Source organism: Gobius niger, assembly GCF_951799975.1.
Source record: "Gobius niger genome assembly, chromosome: 3".
NCBI lineage: Eukaryota > Metazoa > Chordata > Actinopteri > Gobiiformes > Gobiidae > Gobius > Gobius niger.
This window is the reverse complement of record NC_136854.1, coordinates 23,779,166-23,803,337: the sequence shown is the minus strand read 5'-3', so window position 1 is coordinate 23,803,337 and position 24,172 is coordinate 23,779,166. Positions and strand designations below refer to the sequence as shown.

Genomic DNA, 24,172 nt, shown 5'->3' with positions numbered 1-24,172 from the left:
TAATGGACCACTTAAAGGTTGCTGAGTCAAGTATTTATTTTTTAAAACAGCAGAAATGTTGATTAATTTATACCAAATAACTCACTCTTTTGTTATTCATTTTGTTTATAATGTATGTATTACACTGTGACTAAAACATTTTATGCAAATGTTATTACATCCCCATTTAAATGTGTTAATCTCAGGATATACACCAAATCATCCCGATATAAGGCCCTCTCAAGTTTCCCATTCACTTGAAATGAGCCTCCGCTGACACGTCAAGTCATGGGTTTCAAAGCTTCTCTTGTGAATACAATGACCACAGTTATAGACTCAGTTAATTCCAGTGCTTGTTTTATGGCCACGTTAAACAACGCCTTAATAAAAGTGTGATCTTTTGAGTCTGGCTCTGATCCTCTACCTGGCCTTGTAGGATGTGTACTGCGCTGTGGGAATTGTGACACCTTCTCTGCATTAAAACCCAGGTGAGAATTGGCAGTTTGGTATATAAGCTCTCCCACTCTCTCACACTGACAGTAAGACAGCAAGGTTACCGTTTGGAACCTTGAACCAAAAAACAAAACTTATCATCATTTTTTCTGGCATTTTCCTCACATTTTTAAAAGATGGCATTTTTTATTGGCCTCATGTTTTTGTCATTCGCGGCATTTGTTATGCCAATCCCTCAGCATCTTCTGGACAGCCTGCAAAGGGGTTACAGGCAAGAGTTGGAGGCGTCTGGCGGAGGTCCGGGCGAGCCTATCCAGGGAGTAGTAAAGGTGGTGCAGCTGGACCATCGCGCCTTGGCTCAATCGGGACTCTTCAGAAGGGGACTGAGTTCCAGAAGGGCCCCTTCTCTGAGTGCCAGGTCTGCACTCCCTGCCTTTCTCTCACTGGGGCGCCCTGGTCCAGCCATCGGTTCGAAGCTTCCCATGCACCCACTAAACCACCTGCACCCTAAGGTCCTTTCCAGCACCGACATGAAGAAGAGACACGGGCAGCAGATGTGGCAGAGGGTCATTGAGAAGGGGGACAAGATGAGTGTGATGTTGCCCAATGCTCTGAAGGACACAAAACAGACATGCACCGCAGTGCCGTTCACTCAGGTAAGACTCACCACAACATGTAGTATTTGATATATTTGAAGTAATTAAAGTAATTATTACAGAAATCATTTTCATATTGACTTCAGTATTTGCAGAAGATGCACTGCACATGTATGCTACAACATGTATCATGTATGTTACATTTGGGTAAAAGGACCACAAAAGCTTCAAGCTTATCAACAGGGGTTCATCACGCCTGCACCCTCAGCAACGTCACTGGCACAGCTTAAACCATGGATAGCTCACAACCAAAAACCAGCTCCTGCCGACACGATTTGTGAGGAGACAGAGTCGATCTTTGTGGATTAATTCTGATTAACTAGCACCCCTACACTAGTTGCAGCCACAGGCAGCTTTCGGACAGCTGCCTCATTTTATAAATTAAGCAAATATCTCATCACACCAAAGAGAATCAGCGGAGCTGCACAGGACAGGTACTGAATCCCCATTACAAATTGCAATGCGCATCTAATATGACAACTACTACATACAGATAGAAGTCATCTTCCTATAGACCTAGATGCAATACATTACAACATACAATTATAGATTTCCACATATCAAAAATGTATAGCTTATACCTCGAAATGATCCAGAGAGAATGCCGTTTTAACCCTGAAAGTACTAAACCAGGAGCATTGTTTTCCAGTAGTTTCTTTTAAATATAGATTGCTTAAAGTTGTTTTCCTGCTTATTTTCAGTACTTCATATATATATTTATGTATTTATATATATTTATATTTATTTATTCATATTTATTTATTTATAAATAAATGTATTTATCTCAATTGAGTTCTATATTTCCCATTTGCTCCAACTCAACAAGACTAAACGGATTACCAATGTTTATCTTTTCTCTTTTGATTTGACTAATTTAGAGCTTGCCTTTCAAGTGTAAATCTCACTTGTCAACCTTTTGCTTCTCACATCAATGTCACACTCATAAAGCTGAGTGTGACAGCTGCAACAAAACATTAGAACTCGCAAACAAGTATATATATATGATATATATATATATATAAAGTAAATAAGTAGTCCCTGTTTTGAAACTGTATGGTCTTTGTTTCATTCCTACATGCAGAAAGTCACCTCCGAGGGGTGCGAGACTCTGACCGTCTACAACAAACTGTGCTTCGGCCAGTGCAACTCCTTGTTCGTCCCTGAGTTGGAGTTCTCCAGTGGGACGTCCCATCACCGGAAGACGCCCTGCTCCCGCTGCGCCCCGTCCAAAGCCCACACAGTGTCTGTCCCATTGCGTTGTGGAGCCCGGGGGGTGAGGGAGAAGAGGGTGATGGTGGTGGAGGAGTGCAAGTGCGAGACGGGACGAGAGGAGAAGGCCACGGTTGGGTCTCTGCACCTGTAACTGCTGCTGGAGGATCAGATGAACAGCTGATTGTACATGTGTGTGTGATTGAGTGAAAACTGTTTCGACCACTGGTGACTTTTTTGCCATGGATCATTGACAAAGTGGCCTGTATGTTTTGGGCCATATGTTTACATCGAACTGTAGTTCATACTGGACTTTTGCTGAAGACATGTTTAGTTTTTTCTAAGCTGAAATAATAAAAAAAATAGATCAAATTGGTTTGGTGTTTCTACAGTTTATGTGTGTGAATTTACACAATCTACAGGGCAACATTTTACATCAAAAGAAGCAACAGTAAAAAAATAATTATCACCCCAACAAGGCCTAGTTGCCAAAGCGATCAGTATACTCCATATCGGAGTCTGTCAAGTTGAAATGCTCTCCACATTACATTTTTGAGACATAGATGTGTATGATCGTAACCCAGACTGCATCTTGTTTTGTTCATACCCTGTCTGTGACTTCTGCGTGCTCATTTTCCACATCAACATTTTTTCTAGTGTGTTCCTGACAGCATGTCATGTCGCACTGACATCTGAAAGTGCCCAAACTGCTATTGAGTGCTGCTACTTGGCAATGAGCACAACACAATTGTTCTATCATGGGCCCCTGAATTATGTATAGGAGCCACCTATTTTCCATTCCATGTGGGAATGTGAGCATCCTTCAGCACAGACGCACTTAAGCGGCCGTTGCGATTATGTCTGCATGCGCTTTGTTTAGCAGTTAGAGCTCATAAAAACTATTATTCATTTATACACTGGCACCTGGGCTCACTAAAGTGAACGCATCTCCACACGTATCCACATACATTCCCAGAGGAGCAAAAAGAAGAGGGCTCTTTACATTGCCTTGGCATGCGGTCAAAATGGCTGCTTAGATGGCCATTTGCATTCACTTGGCTTTTTTTTTGGGAGGGGGGGAAGTGGAAGCGTTCATTGCACTACGGGGTGCATTGAGTCTCTGGATTCCATTAGCATGTGATTAGCATCTTGCATTGATGGCTATATTTTCATGATTGATGGGACAAATATTTGCCTGGGTATTTAATATGTAGAATTAGGGGCCACTTTGAATCAATTAACTTTTCCTCAGTGCACACCGGAGGTAAGTTAACTGACCATCATGCTATTAGAGGCAACATCATTTTCCATATAGTCGCCCTAATTATTAAGAGAGCGGTTGATCGGCCTCGGTTTCAGAGGCTCATTGACAAAACCCTCTCCGCTTTTGTCTTAATTTCAGCATAAAAACACAGGGATGTCGATTGGGAGGGGGAGTTGTTGATTGAACAAACAAGGTGCACAAGAGAGCGCACCACTTAGCAAGACAGATGTCAGGCCCCTTTGCATTGTGGGATGGGGCAGAGCACTCCTGCGTCATTAAGGATGGCCTGGTTCCCATGGCGAGAGGAAAGGGAAGGAGCGAAAAGAAGGAGGGCCCGGTGCCAAGTTCAACGCCTCGGGGATCGGATCAGCGTCACGGGGCGCTAAGTGGCCTAGTTAGCGCTTTAAACGCACAATGAGCTGCCTGCTCTTTCTCTGAGTATGCACGCCTTTTAACTGTCAGATGCAGGAGCGGTGAGGAGGTGGGCCTGAAGGAGACCTGTGATGAGTCTCAAGACATGGTTCAGGAAAAGTAGGGCTACGGTTATAATGAACTATATAACAAGACAATTACTTTTAGGGTGGCGATGTGGATACAGTTGATAAAGCATGTCTTTACTAGGTTCTTCTGTGCAGTATGCACATCAGCCTGCTTTACACAAGTTAACAATTGGAAATGTCCAATGACTTGTGGTACAGCGTCCTTTGCTCTCATAACCGTCTTAAAGGCCAGAAATCCAGAACAGTTTTGAGCAATTCTGCAAAAAAACAAACAAACGGGGCGTTCCTGAGGGTGGCCATCCCACTTTGGGCTGAGGACATTTACTGGGCGTCAGTAACCCAAATAATAACAAATAAAATAATCTGGACTAATCACATAAAACCCCAGCAGTGGATTCCTACTGGCCGTATACACAGTACACTGACACTGGCTGCCTGTGCAAATAACTAAAGCTCTTAAAACATTGAAGAAATTAAACTTCCTGTGTGGAGTTTGCATGGAGGTCAATGTAGGGTTCCTTTGGGCACTCCAGTCGCCCCTACCACTAAAAACATGTACAATAGGCCAGAATGAATGAATGAGAGTGAGTGTTGGCAGGTGTTGGTCAGAGGGTCTGATGGCACAGACTGGTCGCCTCACCTCCGTCAGTCTACCCCAATGTCGGCTGAGGCCATAATAGTAGCTTACTACCACCGAGTGAATGAATAATGACTACACTGAGGCGCTCAGAGAAACACAGACTTGTAAAGCCTAATATAACTGTAAGCCATTATCATCATTAAGACCCAAAGTCGTATACAAATAAAAACAAATGAGAGCTTGTAAAGTTTAGCCTCTCGCCCAGTGCAGGTGTCCTCATGTTGCAGGTGTGACTCTGTGTGGACCACAGTTAACATCGCGCTCCCTGCTGATAGAGTCGTGCTAACAGCACTCACTGGTGTTAGTCTGGACCAGCTGGTCAGAGTTGGCTGAGCTGGAGCCTCTGCCCCGGGCCATTCAGGCTGCCACTCTGCCAGATCGTCTGCTGGTGCTGAGCAGTGTACAGATAGGTGTCGCCTGCAGACTGGGTCTCATCAAAGTCTGTCACTGGATCAAGTCCTACTTTCTCCTCAGAATGTGTATGAATGAAAGTGTTTAAAGCTAATGAAACACACCAGTGGACATAAACCTTGTTTTCATAGGTTTGTTCGTATGTTGGGTAAATAGCTTAATCTTCATTTGAAGATGTTCTGAGAGTCGAGAGTCCAGAACAATCTGAAGAGAGACGACAATGTATCCAATTTAAGTATTCTAGCCGTACGCCGAGCAAGATTCCTGATCGCCTGCAAAACTCCTAAAAACTCCTGTGAGCAGGAGGAATGAAGCTGATCTTCAGATGATTTTTAGGTTCTTGTTCAAACAGATCTATCGACAATGGTGTGTTTGCAGGTGTGGTTAATTTTCTGTGTTTATGTAAACCCTGTTCTGATGGAGCGTGCTGTGGAGGCATTGCCAAGCGGCACAACAGCAGCAGATCGGGGCAGACAGCGCCCTACAGAGCTGAAGATGTGCTGACAAACACTACAAGTATTCTGCATTCCATAATAGTGAGCAAATAAAGATTTTTAGAATGTATAAAGTAAAATACTAGAGATACCATGAACTTAAAAGCATTTGGATACAACTTTGAGCTCATCTGTCTCTCTTTTTATTTTGTTTTGCTGATGTTAGTCTATGGACTGTGTTTGCGGGTTATGCACACAATGCTGGACTTCAAGGATATCATCCCATTTAAAACATCTGAACACAAACTCCCGAGATCTGCCAGTGGCAAAGGGGCATGCAGGATATCTGCAGACAGGTGCGGTACAGGAGAGGAGAGCAGGAAAGAAGGGTGCACACAGAGGCCAGACAGGGGCAGGTGTGGTCCAGTGTGCTGTGCAGGTGATGTCTCTCATGCTCACTTAGCTAATGACTCCAATTAGAGTAATTAAGAGCTGGCACTGTGAATCTCGCAAACACAGCTATTGCCAATCTATCCATACCCCCCTCACCCACACACCTCATAACTAAGTAAAGCCCTATTTTGATTTGGTATTCCTCGTAGGCAGCTTTTTGTGGTTTAAGTCTTAAAAGAAACATGAAGACTAAAATGAACGCTCCACTTAAGAAGCACTTTAGAGAGTCTCAGACCAGATTATTGTCACAGAGGCTGCCTTAGGAACAGCCCGGTGCGATGAAGGAACAGCAGCGGAGAGGTAAGCCAGCGCCAAATGGAGAAGAGATAATTGTTGTGTTTAGTGAGGGGACCGCGCACAGCAAAGGGGTTCACTTTTTTGTTCGGAAGGGCAAAGCCTGGGGTACAAATGATGTCAAATTATGAAAAACAATTAGCTTTGGTCACAATCTGTTTAGAATGCACAAAGTCAAAACACACATAGATCACTCAATATCGAATTGTTGTAGTGTGGAGCAGATACAACAACAAGCCAAGCTGAAAGTGCCGTGTTGGCTGCACAGACCTGGTCAGAGTGATTAAGTTTGCCCAAACTGCAAACATATGATTCTCTGGTGTCTTGATGTTCTTTCAGATCTTGGATAACCAGACTGACAGACGATGGGCCTCGTTTTGTTGCTGGCATTAGAAAACAAGGGAATGTCCAGAGTCTCCTCTCATTTTCTGTGTGAAAATGACTTCAATGTGTAGAGACTTTGCCCTTGTGCAGTTCTCACCTCATCACACATTTAAATTGTCATATTAAATTAATACAATATTTCTTTTAATTACATATTTACTTATTTATTTTGAATATATTCACTTCAAGACACTGCAGTGACTGAGTTGTATGCAGAGATAGCTCAATAATTCTAGGAGTTAAAAGCAGAAGCAAAAGCCACAATCATCAAAATTACAGCTGAGCACACTTTGGTAATCTGGCGACTACAGCATCGTGCAAATGATCCTGGTGGGCAGTGTGTAGAGCCAGAGCAGAGAACCACCTCCAGCAGCCTGTCACCACTTCCATGAAGATAAATGCTGTCATTACACATACAGCACTATGTGGATGAGCTGTAAAAGAGGGATTTGTGGTGGATTAAATGTCATCAGTTAACTGCTAAAGCTGGGACATACATCTCTGCAGAGTTTAGCTATTTGCATATTGAAATGTACAAATGTTCTTAAAAACTTTTTTTGTCAATAGGACCAATACCAATAGGCGCAAGCATGCCAGTGTGGCAGTGTGTGTGGACAAACAGTCGTCATAGCTGTGGGCAGAGCAGGACAAGCAGAGTGCCAGTGGCATGTGATTGAGAAACGCTGGGCACAGACGGGGAGTCAGGCCCACTGTTCAGCACAGATAGGCCAAGAGAGGGAGCGAATGTATGGGGTGCAGAGGAGGGGTGTAAAGGAGGGGGTATAACGGAGGGAACAGAGGACATAAGCAGAGGAGGGGAATGTGGTGATGTAAGGAAAGGAGGAATGAAAAGGAAGGAGCAGAGGAGCAGCATAAAGGATGCAGAGGAGGGCTACAGAGCAGAATATTAGAGGTGCAAAAGGAGCAGAAGAGGGAGCAGAGGAGGAGTGCAGGTGGCATGGAGCTGGCACAGGCCTGGCCCACTGTCCCCTGGCAGTGCCAGGCTCCATCTGTCATCAGCAGGAACATCTGCAGCCCAAGGTGCCCTTGTCACCCAGCGTTAGAGTAACGAGTTTGGCGTTTCCATTAGTCCAAGGCCTTGCCTGGCTGCCGGGCTCTAGCCAAAACCATGGCATTTTGGGTGTGAGTTTGTGTGCATTTGCCTATGACGGAGAGTGTCCAGCTATGAGCAGCAGAGCTGGGTAACAGGATTTGTTAGTGGGCCCATGTGTGTAAGTGAGAGACCAGAGCGTCATGCCAGAACAACATGGCAGTGTGGAGCGTTGACCCAGCTGGGCTGAGCCGCCATGTCGAGTCATGTCCCCTCCTGATGTGAGCGTGCCCAGTGCGCTCTCACCGCTGCCAGCCTGCCTCTCCTGCACACTGTGCCACTCGCTCTCATCCTGGTCTCCTCCATCTGTCCACCTCCTCTTATCTGCCCCTCTGCCTTACCTCCGTGTGGCCCTGGTACAAGCCTGTATGCAGAGCCCCTTACACAAGGCAGCCACATTCACATTTATCTCTCCATTGCCTAAAAACAGATGGTACTTCTTACCCGGCGCGCTCTTTTTATCTTGGTTCTGTGCTGCCCCCCTCACATGTTACTTTACATTCAGCCGAGTGTTTTCAGAAGCACTACCAATCACCTGATTAATTTATCCATCACATTGCACTAAATAGACTACATGTCTTCATCAATACAAGTGCAATGTTTTATGTAAACATCTCTTCCTCTGAGAAGTCATCCTTTAACCCTAAACATGACTTTTCTGTGAAAGCATGATGTTTGAGTTTGCACCACATGGAGGCACTGAAGAGCATAGTATCTCAGTGAATGAACTGAGCATTACACAGATTGCAAGAGGCAGTGCAGCACTGCATTTCAGTGTGTTATGAATCAGATGAGAGAGTGAGTTTAGCTGAAGGTGTAAAGACACTGACTTCTCAGAGACAAGTGAGCTACACATACACACAGCCACACTTCTCAGGCTCTTTAAAGAAACAGCAGCAGGTTTAAAGTTTAGGTAAGGTTCTTTATCTGCTTATTTTCTTGGCCTGTCTCACAAAGGTTTCACATCCCCCATATCAACACTTAAAAGTGGCTGCAGATTGAGAGTGTGGACTCAAACAGGAGAGCCACAGTGAGATAAAGAAAAAGGAAGCGACAACTGCTAATCAATAAGATTTCTCCAACCTTGTTTTTTTTCTGTCTCCCCTCGAGGCCCACGGCATTCAAGATGAGCCAAGACGAACTTGGCATTGTGGAGAACGCCTTAAAAAGAAACACCTGCGAGGTGGAAGACATTAAAAACGGCTGAAAAAAATCCTTCTTTTCGCAGCTCTTAAAATGTTGGCAAATGATCCATGGGTTTTCTGGGAACAAAACAGTAAAAAGAAAGCACTCCATGCAAGTGGAGACAAAAGGAGATGGTTTTCCATAGAGATGGAGGTGTCATTACACTTGAGACGGGTGCCAGATTTGGACTTATCTCAGCCCCTCTCCCCCTCCCCGCACTCCTCCCAGTATCTATAGCATCTGAGTTGATTATCAGCACTCAGGCAGCTTTTGCAGAACAAATAATGAATGGTAATATTTAGCTGTTGACAAAATATGTACTGTATGAGGCTTTGGGAGAGGAAACGAGGGAATGAGCGCAGACAAAGATGGTTAAAATTGGGAGAGATGGGAGGAAGCTGGGGAGGGGGGGGGGGGGGGGGGCATCTCAAACAGATGGCAGTCTTGGCATGCACTCCTCTCTTAAATCTGTTTCTGCTGTTTTTCTCATGTGCACGGGGGTTTTAACCCTGTGCTAACCTGTGTCCCAGCCTGACCTCGGGACGGACCGCTGCATGCATCCAGGCCCGCTGAGCGTGTTTGTGTTGTCACAGTCAGTTTTAACTCTCCCTCCTTTTACAGATGTACCACGAGCCGCTCCGGCGTTAACAAGGCGCGACCCCTTGACCCCCTCCTCCACCGATGTGCTCCTCTGAAACGTGGCTTCGCAGTTTTCCGGGGCACAGGTGTGAGAGCGAAGACTCATCGAACGCCCTCCCCAAAAGCCGCGCGCATTTGCAGCTGCTGTGTATCAAATGTATGTTTTATTACCTTTGTGAGTTGAAAGAGTTGCTTCATGCCTCCGAGCAGACTCACGATTCAAAGCATGAGTCTGTGAGGGGGGGGGATCCGTAGCTCACACCTGGGACGCTTGTGTTTAGGCCTCAGCATAACCAGGTCTCGGTGATAAGAGAGATTCTCCCATAGTATTATTTGTCGGAAGGGTTTTATGTGTAGGGGTAGCTCATTTGCATAATCTCCCGTTTAAAGAGGGATGTGCTAGAAGCCGGTGGGGGGTTGATGGTAAGGACTTGGGGCAGGGAGGCGGGTGGGCTCGCGACAAAGTGCCCATTGTGCTCGGGTAGGATAGAGGAAGATGCCCCGTAGGCTTTGGGGCTGCTGGCTGTGTGTGCGTGTGTGTGTACGCAGAGTGTACGTGGGAGCCACACCTGTCAGTCCAGCCTCAGGGAAGCAATGAGCCCCCCGTTAATGAGCATATCAATATCTCAGTATCAAACCCGGGCACTCAAATCAATGGGCCGTATCAATCTTACACGTCCTAATTGTTTTGTCCCTTTATTAACTTGGCTTGTTATCACCACGTTTTCTCCGCTTTGATGGTTCGATCTGGTCTCACACTCGCCCGCGCTCTGCTGCACGAGCGCTCAGCACAAGGAGAATTTGATGGTTTCTTTGAAATGCCAGAATTAGAATAAGACTCAGCAAGACGATAGGAGAAGAGTGGAGGTTTGGGCTTTAAGGTGGGTCATAAATGACTGTGTGTCTCAGGCAGAGTGGCCAAAATGCTTTATAATAATTACAAATGTGATAAGAAATCCAGGCAGTAACACCTTAATTCTGAATTTAAAAAAAAAACTAATCTTCTACACTAATGTTTGTTTACATCACTGCAAATCCTCTGAGAAAATGCATAACTTTATGTACTGATAAAATGGCTCGATACTTCCAGAGGAGATGCAGCATCCCAGAATGTAAAACTGCTTTGGCTGAACCTGACTTCTCTGTCAATGGGTCAGAGGAACACACGGCCAACAGAGATTATTGCATGTACATTTAAAACATTTCCACATTTCACTAAAAAATGGCTTCTAGAAAAGCGGCCGGTCACCTGGAAAAGGATTTGTTGGAAAATGTTATTGTCTGATTTTGATGATGATCATGATGTTAAATGTATAAATCCATGGTCTAATCTAAAAGCCTCTAGCCTGATGCCTCATTTGAAAGCTAAGACCTACAAAACTGATCTAAATGGATCTTTTTAGAAGACACTGAATTGTGTCTAGGATGCACTCATTTCTGTGAAGCACTTTGAACCCCCTAGTATTGTGGTAAAGTGCTATATAAATAAACTTTGATTGATTGATTGATTTGTCCTTGCGTTGTTGCTGTGTTGTCATCAGACTTTTGCCACTCTTTTGTTGCCGTTTATGGCCTCTTTTTTTTATAGCGTTTTCGACCTTTTACTTTTGCCACTTCTTTTGTTTTTTTTGTCTTTTTGTTGCGTTTTCATCCTCGTTTTGTTTTTGTCCCAATTTTGAAACTTTTTTGAGAAGCTTTTAGATTTGGGTAAAGCCAAACTTGAGAAAATGTGCCCGGTTTAGGTGGGGGTTAAGAGGTTAAACCTATAGCATATAATATAATAAATAAATATATTTTTTTCTTTTTTACAATAAGGTGCTATAAAAACCCAATATCAAAATGTCAACTCACAGTTTCTGTCCCTTTTTATATTATTCGAAATTAACTCGCGCAGAAGTAAAATACATATTCATATATGTGTGTGTGTGTGTGTGTGTGTGTGTGTGTGTGTGTGTGTGTGTGTGTAAGTGTGTGTGTGTGTGTGTGTGTGTGTGATAATAATTGATTAATAATTGATTTCTCTTAAAAATGTTGAATTAAATCTTGCATACTGAGGCTGTATCACTTTGGAGAGCGATATTATTTCAGTGTTCAAATTGTCTTTATTCTGCAGCCAATCAGCTTTGATGCTTGAAGCTCCTCTATTGTTAGCAAACATTTGTAAAAATAAATAAATAAACGAAAATAATAATAATAATAATAATTTATATGGACTGTGAACTAGACTAAGTAGCTCCAATTTGCTTCCTGAAAGTTGTGAAAAATGTGGATGTTATAAATGTGTTAAGAAAGTCTGAAATCGTTTGGCTTTCAACTAAAATGGTTTAAACGTTATACTGTCCATTGTTTATAAAGTCCCAATTCTCAGTACAGTGTTTCTTTCTCCCTAATTAAAGTACACACAGTGTATACATGAACGCTGATTAACAAATGTGTCAACCTTCATCCCACTCTCCAGTACTTATTTGCAATACACTTATTGACCTAACTCAATCTGATGAAACAAACACTTATTTCCCAGACTAAAACCTTTGGGAGTTTTTGTCAGTGTTGACTTTATTTATATAGAACATGTCAAAGCAGCTACATCTGCCCAAGGTGCTGCTCAACATTATGAGCAAAGACAGCTACAAAAGTTAATAATACTGAAGACTTGCTCAGCTTGTGTTGAAGGCCAGTGCAAAAAGTCAAGCTAAAACTATCACATATAGAAATAACTCAAATATGACTAAGACGAAAAAGCTTTTTCATCCAAAAGACTAGAGCTGCCGAAAACCACGCTGTTTTTTATTCTTTTTTTATTTTTTTTACTTTTTATTTAAACTGCTTCCTCACTTTTGAAACACATTCCTCACATCCCAATTCTTCCAAAGGATGACTTTATGATCCTGTTCCCCGACTTTCAGGGGCGGAGCTTTCCTGTCACACTGATGCAAACAACAGTCCTCAAGTCCTCAATGAAAGTGCTTTATAGTTCCATCCACAGAGCAGTGGGTTTGCATTTACTTAAACAATAAAGGTAAAAGTGTTTAACGGCTTCACCTCTTCACCCCACCTTAACCAGTTCGGCTTTACCCAAATCTAAAAGCTTCTCCACTGAAGACCTACAAAACTGATAGTAACTTTTATTATCACATTGTCGGGGTTTTTTGGTCACATATTTGAAGCGTTTTTGTCTCTTTTTTCAGCATGTTTTTGTAGGGTTTATGTGTTTTTCTCGGCTTTTGTTGCTTTTTCATCACTTTTTTTTTGTTGCTTTTTTTGCCGTGTTTTCGCCACTTTTTTGTCACTCTTTAATCACGTTTTTGGTGTGTTATTGTTGCTTTCCTGGCATGTTTTTGTCGCTCTTTAGTTGCTTCTTTGTTGTTTTTTGTCACTTGTTTGTCTGACTTTTTGTGGCTTTTTAGCATCACTTTTGTCACTTTTTTATTGTATTTTTGTTGCTTTTTTATTTTGTTATTGTTGCTTTTCCGGCACATTTTTGCTGCCCTTTCATCCTCATTTTTGTCGTTATTTTGCCACTTTTTTTCAAGAAGCTTTTAGATTTAGGGGGTTAAGAGGGTAAAAAGAGGATCTTTCATAAGATTGAAGGTTTTGATGTCTCTTGCTACAGGACAATCATTTTACTGGCAATTCATTCAATCAATTTTCAAACCAAGATGTCGTTTTATTACAACATATTACTCGATCAATATTGCCATTGATAAGATAAATAGCATCAGTATCTTTTTTTTAATCAAATACACACTATAAATAAGACAGAATGAAAGGAAGTAGTGGGCCACAGCTCATTATTGAGATCTAATTATTTAGTTGTTGTTTTTAGAGTCAAAGCTGGCTTGTGCTTTTATCAAATAAATCTCAAGCAAATGCATAACTTAAAATAAAAAAAATAAATGCTCTCAGAATAAAGTGACCCATTTGAACACCTTTGTAAAGACTACAAGTGTAAATCACTAACAGCCTGCAGAGTCGGCTCAGGCTTCCCAGAGCATAATTACCAGCAGAGCTCAAAGTCCTAATTCCACACTGAGAATACACAGGCGTCAGCATGAGACCATTTAGGTATGGCCTTAAAACGAGCAAGTGGACAGATGCAAAGTGAGAGATGAATGGAAAAAAATGTACTATGACTTTTCTTTCCTCCCCCACATAAGAACCCAAGACGCTGACAGTGAGTCGTTAAACCACTAGAGGCCACCAGAGGAACAATGCACACAGGTACAGGTATTCAAGTTTGTGAAGGCATGTCCCATCTTTACAGCTGCCACTGCTTTTTAACCCAGTGCTTTTTCTCTAGTTGAGCATTACCCAAATCTAAAAGCTTAAAATAGTCAAAATAGCGACAAAACGACACGCAAACGAGGATGAAAACGCAACAAAAACTAGTCAAAAAAGCAACAAAAAGTGATGGAAAAAGTGACGAAAACACATTAAAAAAGTGACCAAAAAGTGACGGAAAAGTTACAAAAAAGCGATACAAATTTTATGGAAAAAGTGACAAAAATGTGATGAAAACACAACCAAAAAAGTGACAAAAAAGTGAAGAAAATATGATGAAAACGCAACCAAAAACTGTCATAAAAAAGGATGAAATGCAACAAAAAATTGACGACACTGTGACAAAACTGACAAAAAGTGACGAAAATGTGACAAAATGCAACAAAAGTGATGAAAATGTGACAAAAAAGTGACAAAGAAGTGATGAAAATGTGACAAAGAGTGACAAAAGCAACAAAAAAGTGTCTGTGTGTTTTAATGAGTTTTGTAGGTCTTAGCTTTCAAATGAGACATTACACTGGCCTATAGCCTGTATACTCCAGTCGAGAAGCTTTTAGATTTGGGTAAAGCCCAATTAAGAGGTTAATGGAGAAATGAAGAAAAAGATTAAAAACATGAAGCTGTGGATCCATGGGTGTACAGAACATTCCTCACGTTGAATGTGATTATTTAAGCTGATATTGGTCTATTTCAATGTGACCTTCGGCCTGTCTGTCTCCAGTTTGGTCCCAGTGAAAATGGAATCTTTCCTAATAGTAACACTGATATCATTTACTGTACACTGTTGTTTCCTCCTTTTAATAATATCCCTTTGATTTTCTGAGGGCGAGTTAATCATAAAAGTATTGTGCCGATCGTGGTGAAGGTAGAACTTCTGTGCACAGTTAATTAGTTTTTAAGCACACCGACGTACACACACGCACAAATACTAACGGAAACAAAAGGAGGTGCCAATATGAAAACATTATCCATCAGTGAATGTCGGGAGCCAAGTTTAAAGTTAGCTCTTGGATCTGGGACTCTCTGGGGTAATTTTAACAAAAACAAACAACAGAATGTACTCACAGACAGGACTTGTAAGCTTCCTACTTTTAAGCTTTTCATGTGTGCTGCAGTTGATTAATCAATAAGACTTCAAAGCCAAAATTATATATTTGCCTAATGTAAAAAAGTATGATTAAAAGCAGTGAAATGGAAAAACCCAGCGCACGCTAATTGCTTCATTGATTACAGTTTGGACTGGAGGCTGTGACAGTGTGTTAAGAAATACGACTGGAGTTGGCGGACAAAAGCTGAACTCCGCAACCAGCTCAGCCGATGCCCTGCTTTTCCAACCAGAGTTTAATCATTTAGCTGAAGTTGGCGCGAGATGTCTGCTATGCACACACACACATACTCAATTGTATGCTTTATAAGGTACCCATGGATGTCATGGAAACCCCATATCCTCGGTGAGAGGGAGGACACTCTGCCAAAAGAAATGCCATGGTAACTTTTTTTTTGTGAGCCACGTTGCCCAGAAACCTTTGAAGCTTATTAAGTGAAACCAGTAGGGAAACAAATGGACACCGGGGGAGAGAGAAAATGTAACATGGGACAGAGAAACTGGGGAGAAGAGGAGAGAAGATGAGAGGAAAGGAGAGAGGAGGAGAGGAGAGAGAGGAGAGAGAGGAGAGAGAGCGCCCTGTTTCGGGGCCAAAGTGCCCCTTTGTTTCAGTTAAGGGAACATTGTGAACCTGCAGAGAGGAGGGGCCTCTCAGCGCTAATTTGTTTTTTATTGAAACTGCAAATAACAAGTCCCACTTATTAGTGTAAAAAATAGTATTCTTAAATCATAAAAGAGTCAAATCACACCTCTGGGGGCTACCACACGGCCCACCTGATGGGACATCTTTCCTTGATTGTGCTTGGATGATTATTCCACCAAACAAAGAGAACAAAGAATATATCACACATGTATTTAAAGACTACTCTGACACCAATTTAAAAATATATATATATTATATATATATATATATATATATATATATATATATATATATATATATATATATATATATATATATATATATATATATATATATATATATATATCACGTTTTTTTGGTGGCAAGCTACTAATGTAAAGCTACTAATGTAAAGCTACTAATGTAGTCACTGCTGCCCTGGGGTAGACTGACGGAAGCAAGACTGGGATTCGAAACCAATCCACTTTACCATCTGTTGCTTAAAATAGAGCGCGAGCTGCCGTTGTGGTGTGGCAGCAGGTGAGGTGTTTTCAGAGTTGTACTGTAGGCCTATATAACTTTGATGCAGTGAGAATATCCCGATTGGGAGTTTTGTCAATATTGCTACACTGCCTTAGGTGAACAGCGTATGTGAGTTACTCCCTGTGTAATTACATCAGAAGATTTCTCCAGGAGTTAGCGGGTGGCGCCAGCGGTGCCGCTCAGTGAGTCAGACTCTGCCAGTTTCATTAGGTCTGATGGATGACCTCATGACAAGCGTTATTCACCTGCTCCTTAAAGTTCAGCAGCAGAGTGGATGTGCATGTGCGCATGAGGGACAACAGCCAGGCCTAATTATGAAAATGCTCCTCTCTTTAGAAAAAACATTTGGCATTTACTTGATGGTTTTTATTTTATGATGCATCCTAAAACACTAAAATGAAGTTGAGAAACATTTGAAAGAAGAAAAGATAATGACCAAAAAAAATCAAGCAACTTCTATCATTTTAAATCACTTGCATTGTGTGTGACGGCCTCGCAGTGCGCTGTGCACCAGGGCCAGGGTTGGGATCCTAACTTGGATTTTTGGTGGTGATTTCCATATTGCCTTGGGTCATGTGGGCACCGTGCCCACTCCTGGTGCTGTGGGTGCCCGCTGAGGCTTGGGGAGATTAAAGCGGGCGCACGGTGCCACAAAGGAGCCTGTCTAGTGCTTTTTAATTCCCCTAAATTAGGGCACAGTGCCAAGGGAGCTCCCTGCTATGGCAAACACTCCATAACTGGCACCGTAACCACTGCACAGCAAGACTCTCACACAGAGCAATAGTGGAGGCTGGAAGAAAACATTCCCTCTCTTTTGGACTCACATGCTTGTATACTTGTAATTAGCAGTCTGTGGCCCTCGCTCACTTGTGCCGGGAGAGTATTAGTAACCACTATCATTCACATTTTTTTGACAGAGGCTCCAGTGGAATGTCCATTTGGATGATGTGTGTGTGTTTACCTGAATGTGCCGGTCAAATGTACACAGCCTAAGGGCAGTGGCAGCGCACTAAAGACATCGTAGGTGCACCCATGAGTGAGAGCTCTATGCCCTGAAGGTAGTGGCAGGAAGCTAAAGGCGAGTGTCCGGACACTGGGGCGTGTGTATGTCAGCTCTCCCAGGTCCTCTATGTTTGGAGGATCCAAGTTGGTCCTTTGAGGTGCAATGCTGGCAACAGTGCCACCTCACAGAGATGCCAGAGTCTGTTGACTCTCCATAGCATCCCTCATACCTTTGTACTCCCACTCATATTTGTGTGTAATCCAGTATTTTATTATTGTCGTAAAGGGTGGATAAAAGGTAAGATTGAAGCGTCTCATAGTGAGATAGCTTGGGTTATGTTAGGCTTATTGGTTATTTTCCTCAGTTTGATGCTCTTCAGTAGAATACTTACTGTAAAGTAACTGAGAGGAGTTTTTAGTCCGAATTTGTCTGCATACAAAAGGCCTGTGTTAATCCCAATTCTCCAACATCTGGAGCCTTAACATGCTTTAAAGGGCTGGCTCTGCCCGTCCTGTGTCGGGCCAGCGCTCAAACACACACAGCTATCTGGGGCACCAGAAGGCCCCAGCAACGCCAAGGCAGAGGGTGCCCACTCTGGCACATCCAGGTGGGGATCGGCTGCTTTGGGGAGAGAGAAGTGGCAACAGTGTGGTAGGTGAGACATCGGGATGAATCAGTAAAAGAAGAGAGGTGTGTTTCTGGGTAGGTCTCTGGTTGTGGGAACGGGCCTGGCATGTGATAATAACCCTGGGAAAATGCCCATTAGCTTTCATGTGAAAGGTGCACAGTGATGGGGGTGGGCGTGGAGGGGTGATGGTGAGAGAAAGAGGATGAAGGCTGAGTGTGAGGGATGGTGCTGTAGGCTTCAGTATCAAGCCCATCTTATGCTAATTCACAGGAGCTTGGAAGCTCAGTGCTACTTTTCAGCCTCCTCTTGGCACGAATGAAGAGCTGCTGCCTTCTTTTATCTATCACTATGGGCCCTGTATTAATCTCCTATCTTCCCACTGATGAACACACACTGTCCCCACCCTTAATGCCTTCTGTAGCAGCATACTCCACTCCCCCAAACCATCTCCTCATGTAGCACCACAGATGCCCATGTTGCCCTGCAACAGCTGTCTCACCATGTGCCCTACCAAGTGTTGCCACCCAATGGAGGGCAGAGGAAGTGAGGAGGAGGGAGGATTTAGGTAGGGCAGACTGGGTGCTCCATTTTGGATGTGGTGGCCAGGTCATGAATATTAATTTCTTTCATATAATTAGGATTTGCTTCTGGTGTATATGTCCTTCATTGCTTTGTCTTGGCTTTATGAATTTGGAATTGAAATAAAATAAATCTCTTTGACGGTTTTGTGTTTTTTAGGCACATTCTCCCTTCGTTTGGATTTGGCGATGCCCCCTCAGTTACAGGAAGCGTCCGGTTCAGTGTCCTCTTATTGGCTGTGTGGGTTAGCGACATTCACATTGACCAATGAACATTGCAGAATGCCTAGTAACAGCGGGATACTCTGAGGGGGTATTTTCAAAAGCCAACACTGGCCCAATGAGTCAGGTGCAGACTGGATCCAGTGACAGAACAAAATGGTGGGCTGGAATACTGGGCCGCCATTTTGAGGCAAAATATTTGGAGCATGCATGCCACGTTCCCTAAATGAGGAGAAATAAGCAAGGCTGCCGAGCCGAGGCATGGCACTAAAATAACCTCAAACACTGGCACTTATTTGCCCCAAAATCCCAATAACTCCATTTAATGAATAATAAACTGTATTTGTTTGCATCTTTTAAGATGACAAAAGTGCCACAGTCTCCGCTAAGCTCCTCTAAATAAGCTGCAAATAAAAGAAAATTCACTCAAAGACTGACATCTGTGCTCATAAAGAAAGCCATACCTGTGACTTTTGTTTTTATTATAAAATTGGAAAAGTCGAGTGCTGAGACGTTAAAAGATGCCAGGACAGATGGAACCTAGTGTAGAGTACCATCTGAGAAACTGATGCCACGTTGTCCTCCCCTGTGGTCCTTATTGCTTGATAAATAAATAAATGCATTTGGGCGATCACGCCGCTTAAAAGAAAACTAATAAAGAAGTGTATGAAAGTCTGAGCACAGTCGTGATAGAGCGTGGCACAGCACTCTGCCTGTGTATTTGTTCATTTAATTTTGAAGGGATGAAAGCAGACAGGCATAAAGAGGGGCAGACGTAGGGAGATCACCGCACCGTGTACCGTACTGCTGGGTAGTGTGCCACACAGTCTGCCTCCCTAAAGCAATAAATCTGAAACAGCATAATAGATAAACGCAACTCAGAACACAAAATACCCTGCGAGGGAAAACTAATAAAAAACGGCGCGATTAAGTGGAATCAGAGCTCTTAGGCAGTATCTGGAAATGGGGGCTGTCGCCATACAAAGACTGGTACGGGCCAACACAACAGATGAGAGAGCATAGGGACAGGGGGGCGAAGGCAGAGAGAGGCAGAGAGAGGCAGTAGAGACGAACAGAGAGAGGGGAGCGCTGTGGATGGGGCAGCACATCAGAGGATGCCTCGAGAGTGTCTTGCTCGGTCTTTATAGGAGAGCCAGGAAAACAGATTAGGAGTGCACTTTTCTCCAGGGGCAAAGACACAGGCCGCTTTCACCCAAAGCTGTACGGGTGTCACAATTCTTACTTTTGTGGCCCATCGTTGACCTGCCCGGCCCAGAACAAATCCATGCGAGAGGCGCTGCAAGAGAGAGAGAAAGAGAGAGAGAAGAGACAATGAGACAGAGGCGTTCAGTGTAGGTGGCCACATCAGCACCACTTTTGGAACGATTGAGTCGATATTGTGGGTAAAAACAGCAGTCAAACTTGCACATGAAAAGACACATGATTGAAAAAAATTGGGGTTAATTGAGTGTATTTTAAAAAATGGAAACAATCTAGTTCTTCTGGTGTTTCCAATGTTGCATGTGACGATTTCACACTGAACAAAAGTGCATAATCAGCAAAGTGTTTTTAGTTTTGATGCAAAATGAACAACAAGCTCTGCTCTAATAGGCCACGCACAACCTGATATGATAATAACAGATCAACTTCATAAGCTTTACATCCACTTGACTCACTCATTCACTCATGCCTTTCCGTTTTGACCACGATGTTTTTGAACTAGTCCCTCACCTGCCTCCTCGAGCACACTGCGGTGCGATACTGGGTGGAGGGTGTGTGTGCGAGCCGTTGATAAACCCCCTGCACGGACGCAAAGCCACAGACACTTCCAGGAAACCAGGGGGACGTTCGTCAAACCGCAGCGACGTCCAGCACGTCCAGCACGTAATCACGAGAGGAGACGAACCTGTGACGGACCAACTGCGTCAAAGGACCGCTTTGTTTCACGTCAGCCTATTATTGTGGGTGTTTGGTTGTTCTTACAAAACTGAATGATATAAATGCAGCTGTTGTTTGTTTTAAAACACCTTTAAAATGATACTCTATTGCAATTGTGTCATTTTAAATATCTCCTTTTCGCTTATGCTGAATTGTTCCATTTTCCTCTGTATTTCAACTCTAAATTCGGTTTCGCGCCAGCAGTAGGCTTGATTTATTATTTTGAGAGTTCTCATCTGCAATTATTTAAAGCAGGTGGTTTCTCTTTTAAGTTTGAGAACAAATCCACATGCAGCCGTTTTACAGTATGAGCCTCGACAGGAAAGTGCGACCGCTGCTTGAGAATCTTTAGGTTAAAAAGTTTCCATGGTTGTGTAGTGGGAATGTTGGCAGTGTCGTGTGAACATACTCCACCCTCTGTCCCATTCTGGTGTGCCAGGGCCGGGCATTCCTCACCCCTCCAATGGCCAGTTTAGTGCCCACTCTTTTCTTTTGCGGCTGGGTCTCCAGTGCACACAGACATGAGACCTGTTCTCTCTCTTTTGTCCACAATAACTACTTCACACTAACTACGTCCTTCCTTCCGAACTCGCTACGCACATTTCCTGATCCTTTTCCTCAAGCCAAAAATGCGTGTTTTTTTTTTTCTTTTTTCCTTTTTTTTTCTTATTTACAATATTGCTACTTTCCACTATAATTTCCCTTCTTTCATTTGGATTACTTTGAGTAGCCAAAAGCAAAGACCGGTGCAGTCCAGCTGAGGATCACTGTGCTGGCCTGGCTCAACGCTGAGAGCAATGGAAATGGATAAAACCTTACACAAAAACACTCTTGTTTTTAGCAGGAGCCTATTATAACCTCGGTTTTGCCGGGTTGCGGGCTAAATCTTTCATTTCACAGTCATATAACAAAGACTAGTTGTTCGGATACTTTAGGGGTAGATGTCAAAAAGAGATTTTTTTTGTTGCTGTTGACATTTTTACAATAAAACACGGGAATAATATAATGATAATCTCAATAGACTTTAAAAAAAAATACAATTCATCCTTTGTACTTTACTCATTCCGGGTAAATTCTACACCCTAGAAATTAAATCATTTCTACTCTTCTGGAGTAGAAAAAAAAAGCAAATACTCATTTCTGCACAGTTGTGTATACCCTGTTGATAATCAATACCTTTTACAAAGTACTGGAGAGAACATGTTCTTACTGCAGAGGTGACAGCTCTGAGTCTCGGTGGTGAGGGATGGATCGTGGCCTTGTCTGAAGCTCGTTGGCCTCATAACGTGGCAGTAAAACAGCGTGTGGTGGGAGCGTTGTGGTGAACAGGAGCAGCTTCAGGGGCCTGCGGTGAGAATAGGCTTCTGTTAACACACAGCATCTCCGTCACTAAATTTAGACACAAACTTTTGGCGGAAAGCTGAGATGAAATTAAAATCCCCCAAAACAAAATCAACCAGTTACTTTCTTATTCTTCTCTATACTAGGCCATGTTTTCATACTATTTACTGATAGTATGTTTTTTTTGTTTTGTTTTTAAAGGCGGGTCAAGGAGTGTATGAATGATCATTTAAGCCAAACGTGTTTTACTTTTGATGATGATAATTTGTCCCTAAAAAAATATTTTATCTGCGTTATTTCATTTCAAAGAGAATAAGGCCTATAGAACTTTTTTTTTTTTTTTACAGCTTGACTTGTGAGTATTAAATCAAACTCACTATTGGCTATGACTCATTGTTAGTCTATGAATAGTTTACCCCTTTATTAAAGAAGTCAAAGGCCATAATATTTATGAGGAACTTATATATGATTAAGACCACAGAATAAATTAAACCCAATTCATCAAATTGATTTTTTTTCTGCAGAGCTATAGGGTGGACTCACGCAAATTATTATTATCATTATTTATTTATTTATTATTTATTCATTCAAATTCTATAATAACATATTTTATTTGATTATTTTTTCTGGCTCGTTTTTATTTCATTTTATTAAAAAAAAAAAAAAACTGTAAAACTAAACTGTAAAAATGAATAATAAATGACGATGTAATCAGCCCTGAAGGCCTGTTTCATATGGGTACAACACACTCTCTAAACTTAATCAATGGAGATTTTAAAAAAAAGGAGCTGCGTCTGATCAAAAATGTAAACATTATCTTTTTTTTTTTTTTTTAAGTGACAGCTTTATTGGTTGATGATTTGTTCCCGTGTTAATGTACAGAAAGACAACTGAGCTTGAGAAAAGACCCTGAAGGCCTCGACACCAGCGCGCTGTCTGCGATCACTCAGCCCCGCTCCTAAGCTTTAAACTCAACTGACACGTTCAATAATCGATCACACTAAATGTGTTCGGAGATCAGCGCGTGCATAATTAATGAGTAGGTTTGAGGAATGCTTCGATATTTGGACAAAGGCGGATGACGAGCCTGCGAGACAGACAAGTGGGTTTGAATGTGGGGGAAATGTTGGATTATTTTTATGATGTTTTTTCCCCTTATTGCCTTATTTATTTATTTATTTATTTTTTTACTTTGGCGTGAACTGATGGTCACGATTCTCAGAGAAATTCCAGATTTCATAGTGTGGATTTAAGCCTGATTTGTTTCTTGTTGTTCCGTCAGGCAGGTTTGGTTAATTGAGTTAGAAAGTTTAAACATGATGATTATTTTAGTATTTTATATCATATATTTGTAACTTTAGTTTTCCCTCTTTCAAATCCGCTGTTAATGTGCATGTTTAATCCCGCTGCAAGCACGAGACACTTCAGTAACTTAATATTCAGATAACTTTGTCATAAAATACTGTGACAGGATGCAAATTTGGTGAGGACAGAAGACCTCACCAAAACATATAGGCTATACTATAATGATACAAATGTGCAATGTGACACTGAGAGGAACAGGTGAATTTCAGAGAGTCGAATTCGTGATTACTCGCCCTAAAACCGCAGCTGCTCTGTGGCCGCAACAGCCTGCGCACCGTGTGCCATATTAATTATTCACCCAATAATTCAGGCAAACACTCCTTTATTGTAAACAACTGTCCCAAATCCCGCTCCGGACAGCGAGGTCACTGAGGTGCTCTCTTAGTACGCTCCTCAGTGGAGAGGCGCGGAGGGCTTCCATTTTACGCACCGTGCAGCCTCCGCTGCTGCTCGACTGCTCTCCGTGACTGTGGAGGCATTCTGCGACGCGAAGAAGCTGCTCTTTCATCTCGTCAGCTCCAAAAAGGAGGAGGCGACGTGGGACCAGGGGTGTCCCCCCGTTTGTACGCGCGCGTGTGTGTACAAGAGCGTGCGCCTGTTCTTGTGTTTGCGTTGAACGAGAGAGAGCTGCGAGAGAGGAGAGAGAGAGAGACACGAGTGTAAAACAGATCGGACGCGCGGCGTGGGAGACAGCCGCTTTTTGGACACGTTTTGGATAACGAACCACGCAGGAAAAGAACATAAAGACAAACTTACTTTTCATCATCTTCTCTTGGTTCATTTTTATTAGCTCTGTCGTTTTGAATCTCCCCTCAACACCTCTTTCCGTACGACATGGACGCGTCTGAGGCCATGCTTCGCTAGATTACCCAGCTAAGCCGCGGTCCCGCTCTCTCCAAACGACTTCTCGCTGACTGGAGCCACTTTTTGAGCC

General features: G+C 42.7%; 1 protein-coding gene and 1 long non-coding RNA gene across 2 annotated transcripts; one reads left to right on the top strand and one right to left on the bottom strand.

Moving 5' to 3' along the window:
* The first annotated feature begins 162 nt into the window (after positions 1-162).
* Positions 163-2,458, top strand: dand5 (DAN domain family, member 5). The gene is made up of 2 exons (XM_079553042.1): positions 163-1,088; positions 2,170-2,458. Exons 1-2 carry the CDS (start codon positions 609-611, stop codon positions 2,449-2,451), a joined length of 762 nt encoding a protein of 253 aa, XP_079409168.1. The 5' UTR covers positions 163-608; the 3' UTR covers positions 2,452-2,458.
* LOC306960601 lies at positions 903-24,133 on the bottom strand. The gene is made up of 4 exons (XR_013792682.1): positions 23,995-24,133; positions 21,743-21,877; positions 19,838-19,891; positions 903-1,043 (listed from the first exon to the last, which is right to left on the bottom strand). It is a non-coding gene; the product is annotated as an uncharacterized lncRNA (long non-coding RNA).
* Between the last annotated feature and the right edge of the window lie 39 nt (positions 24,134-24,172).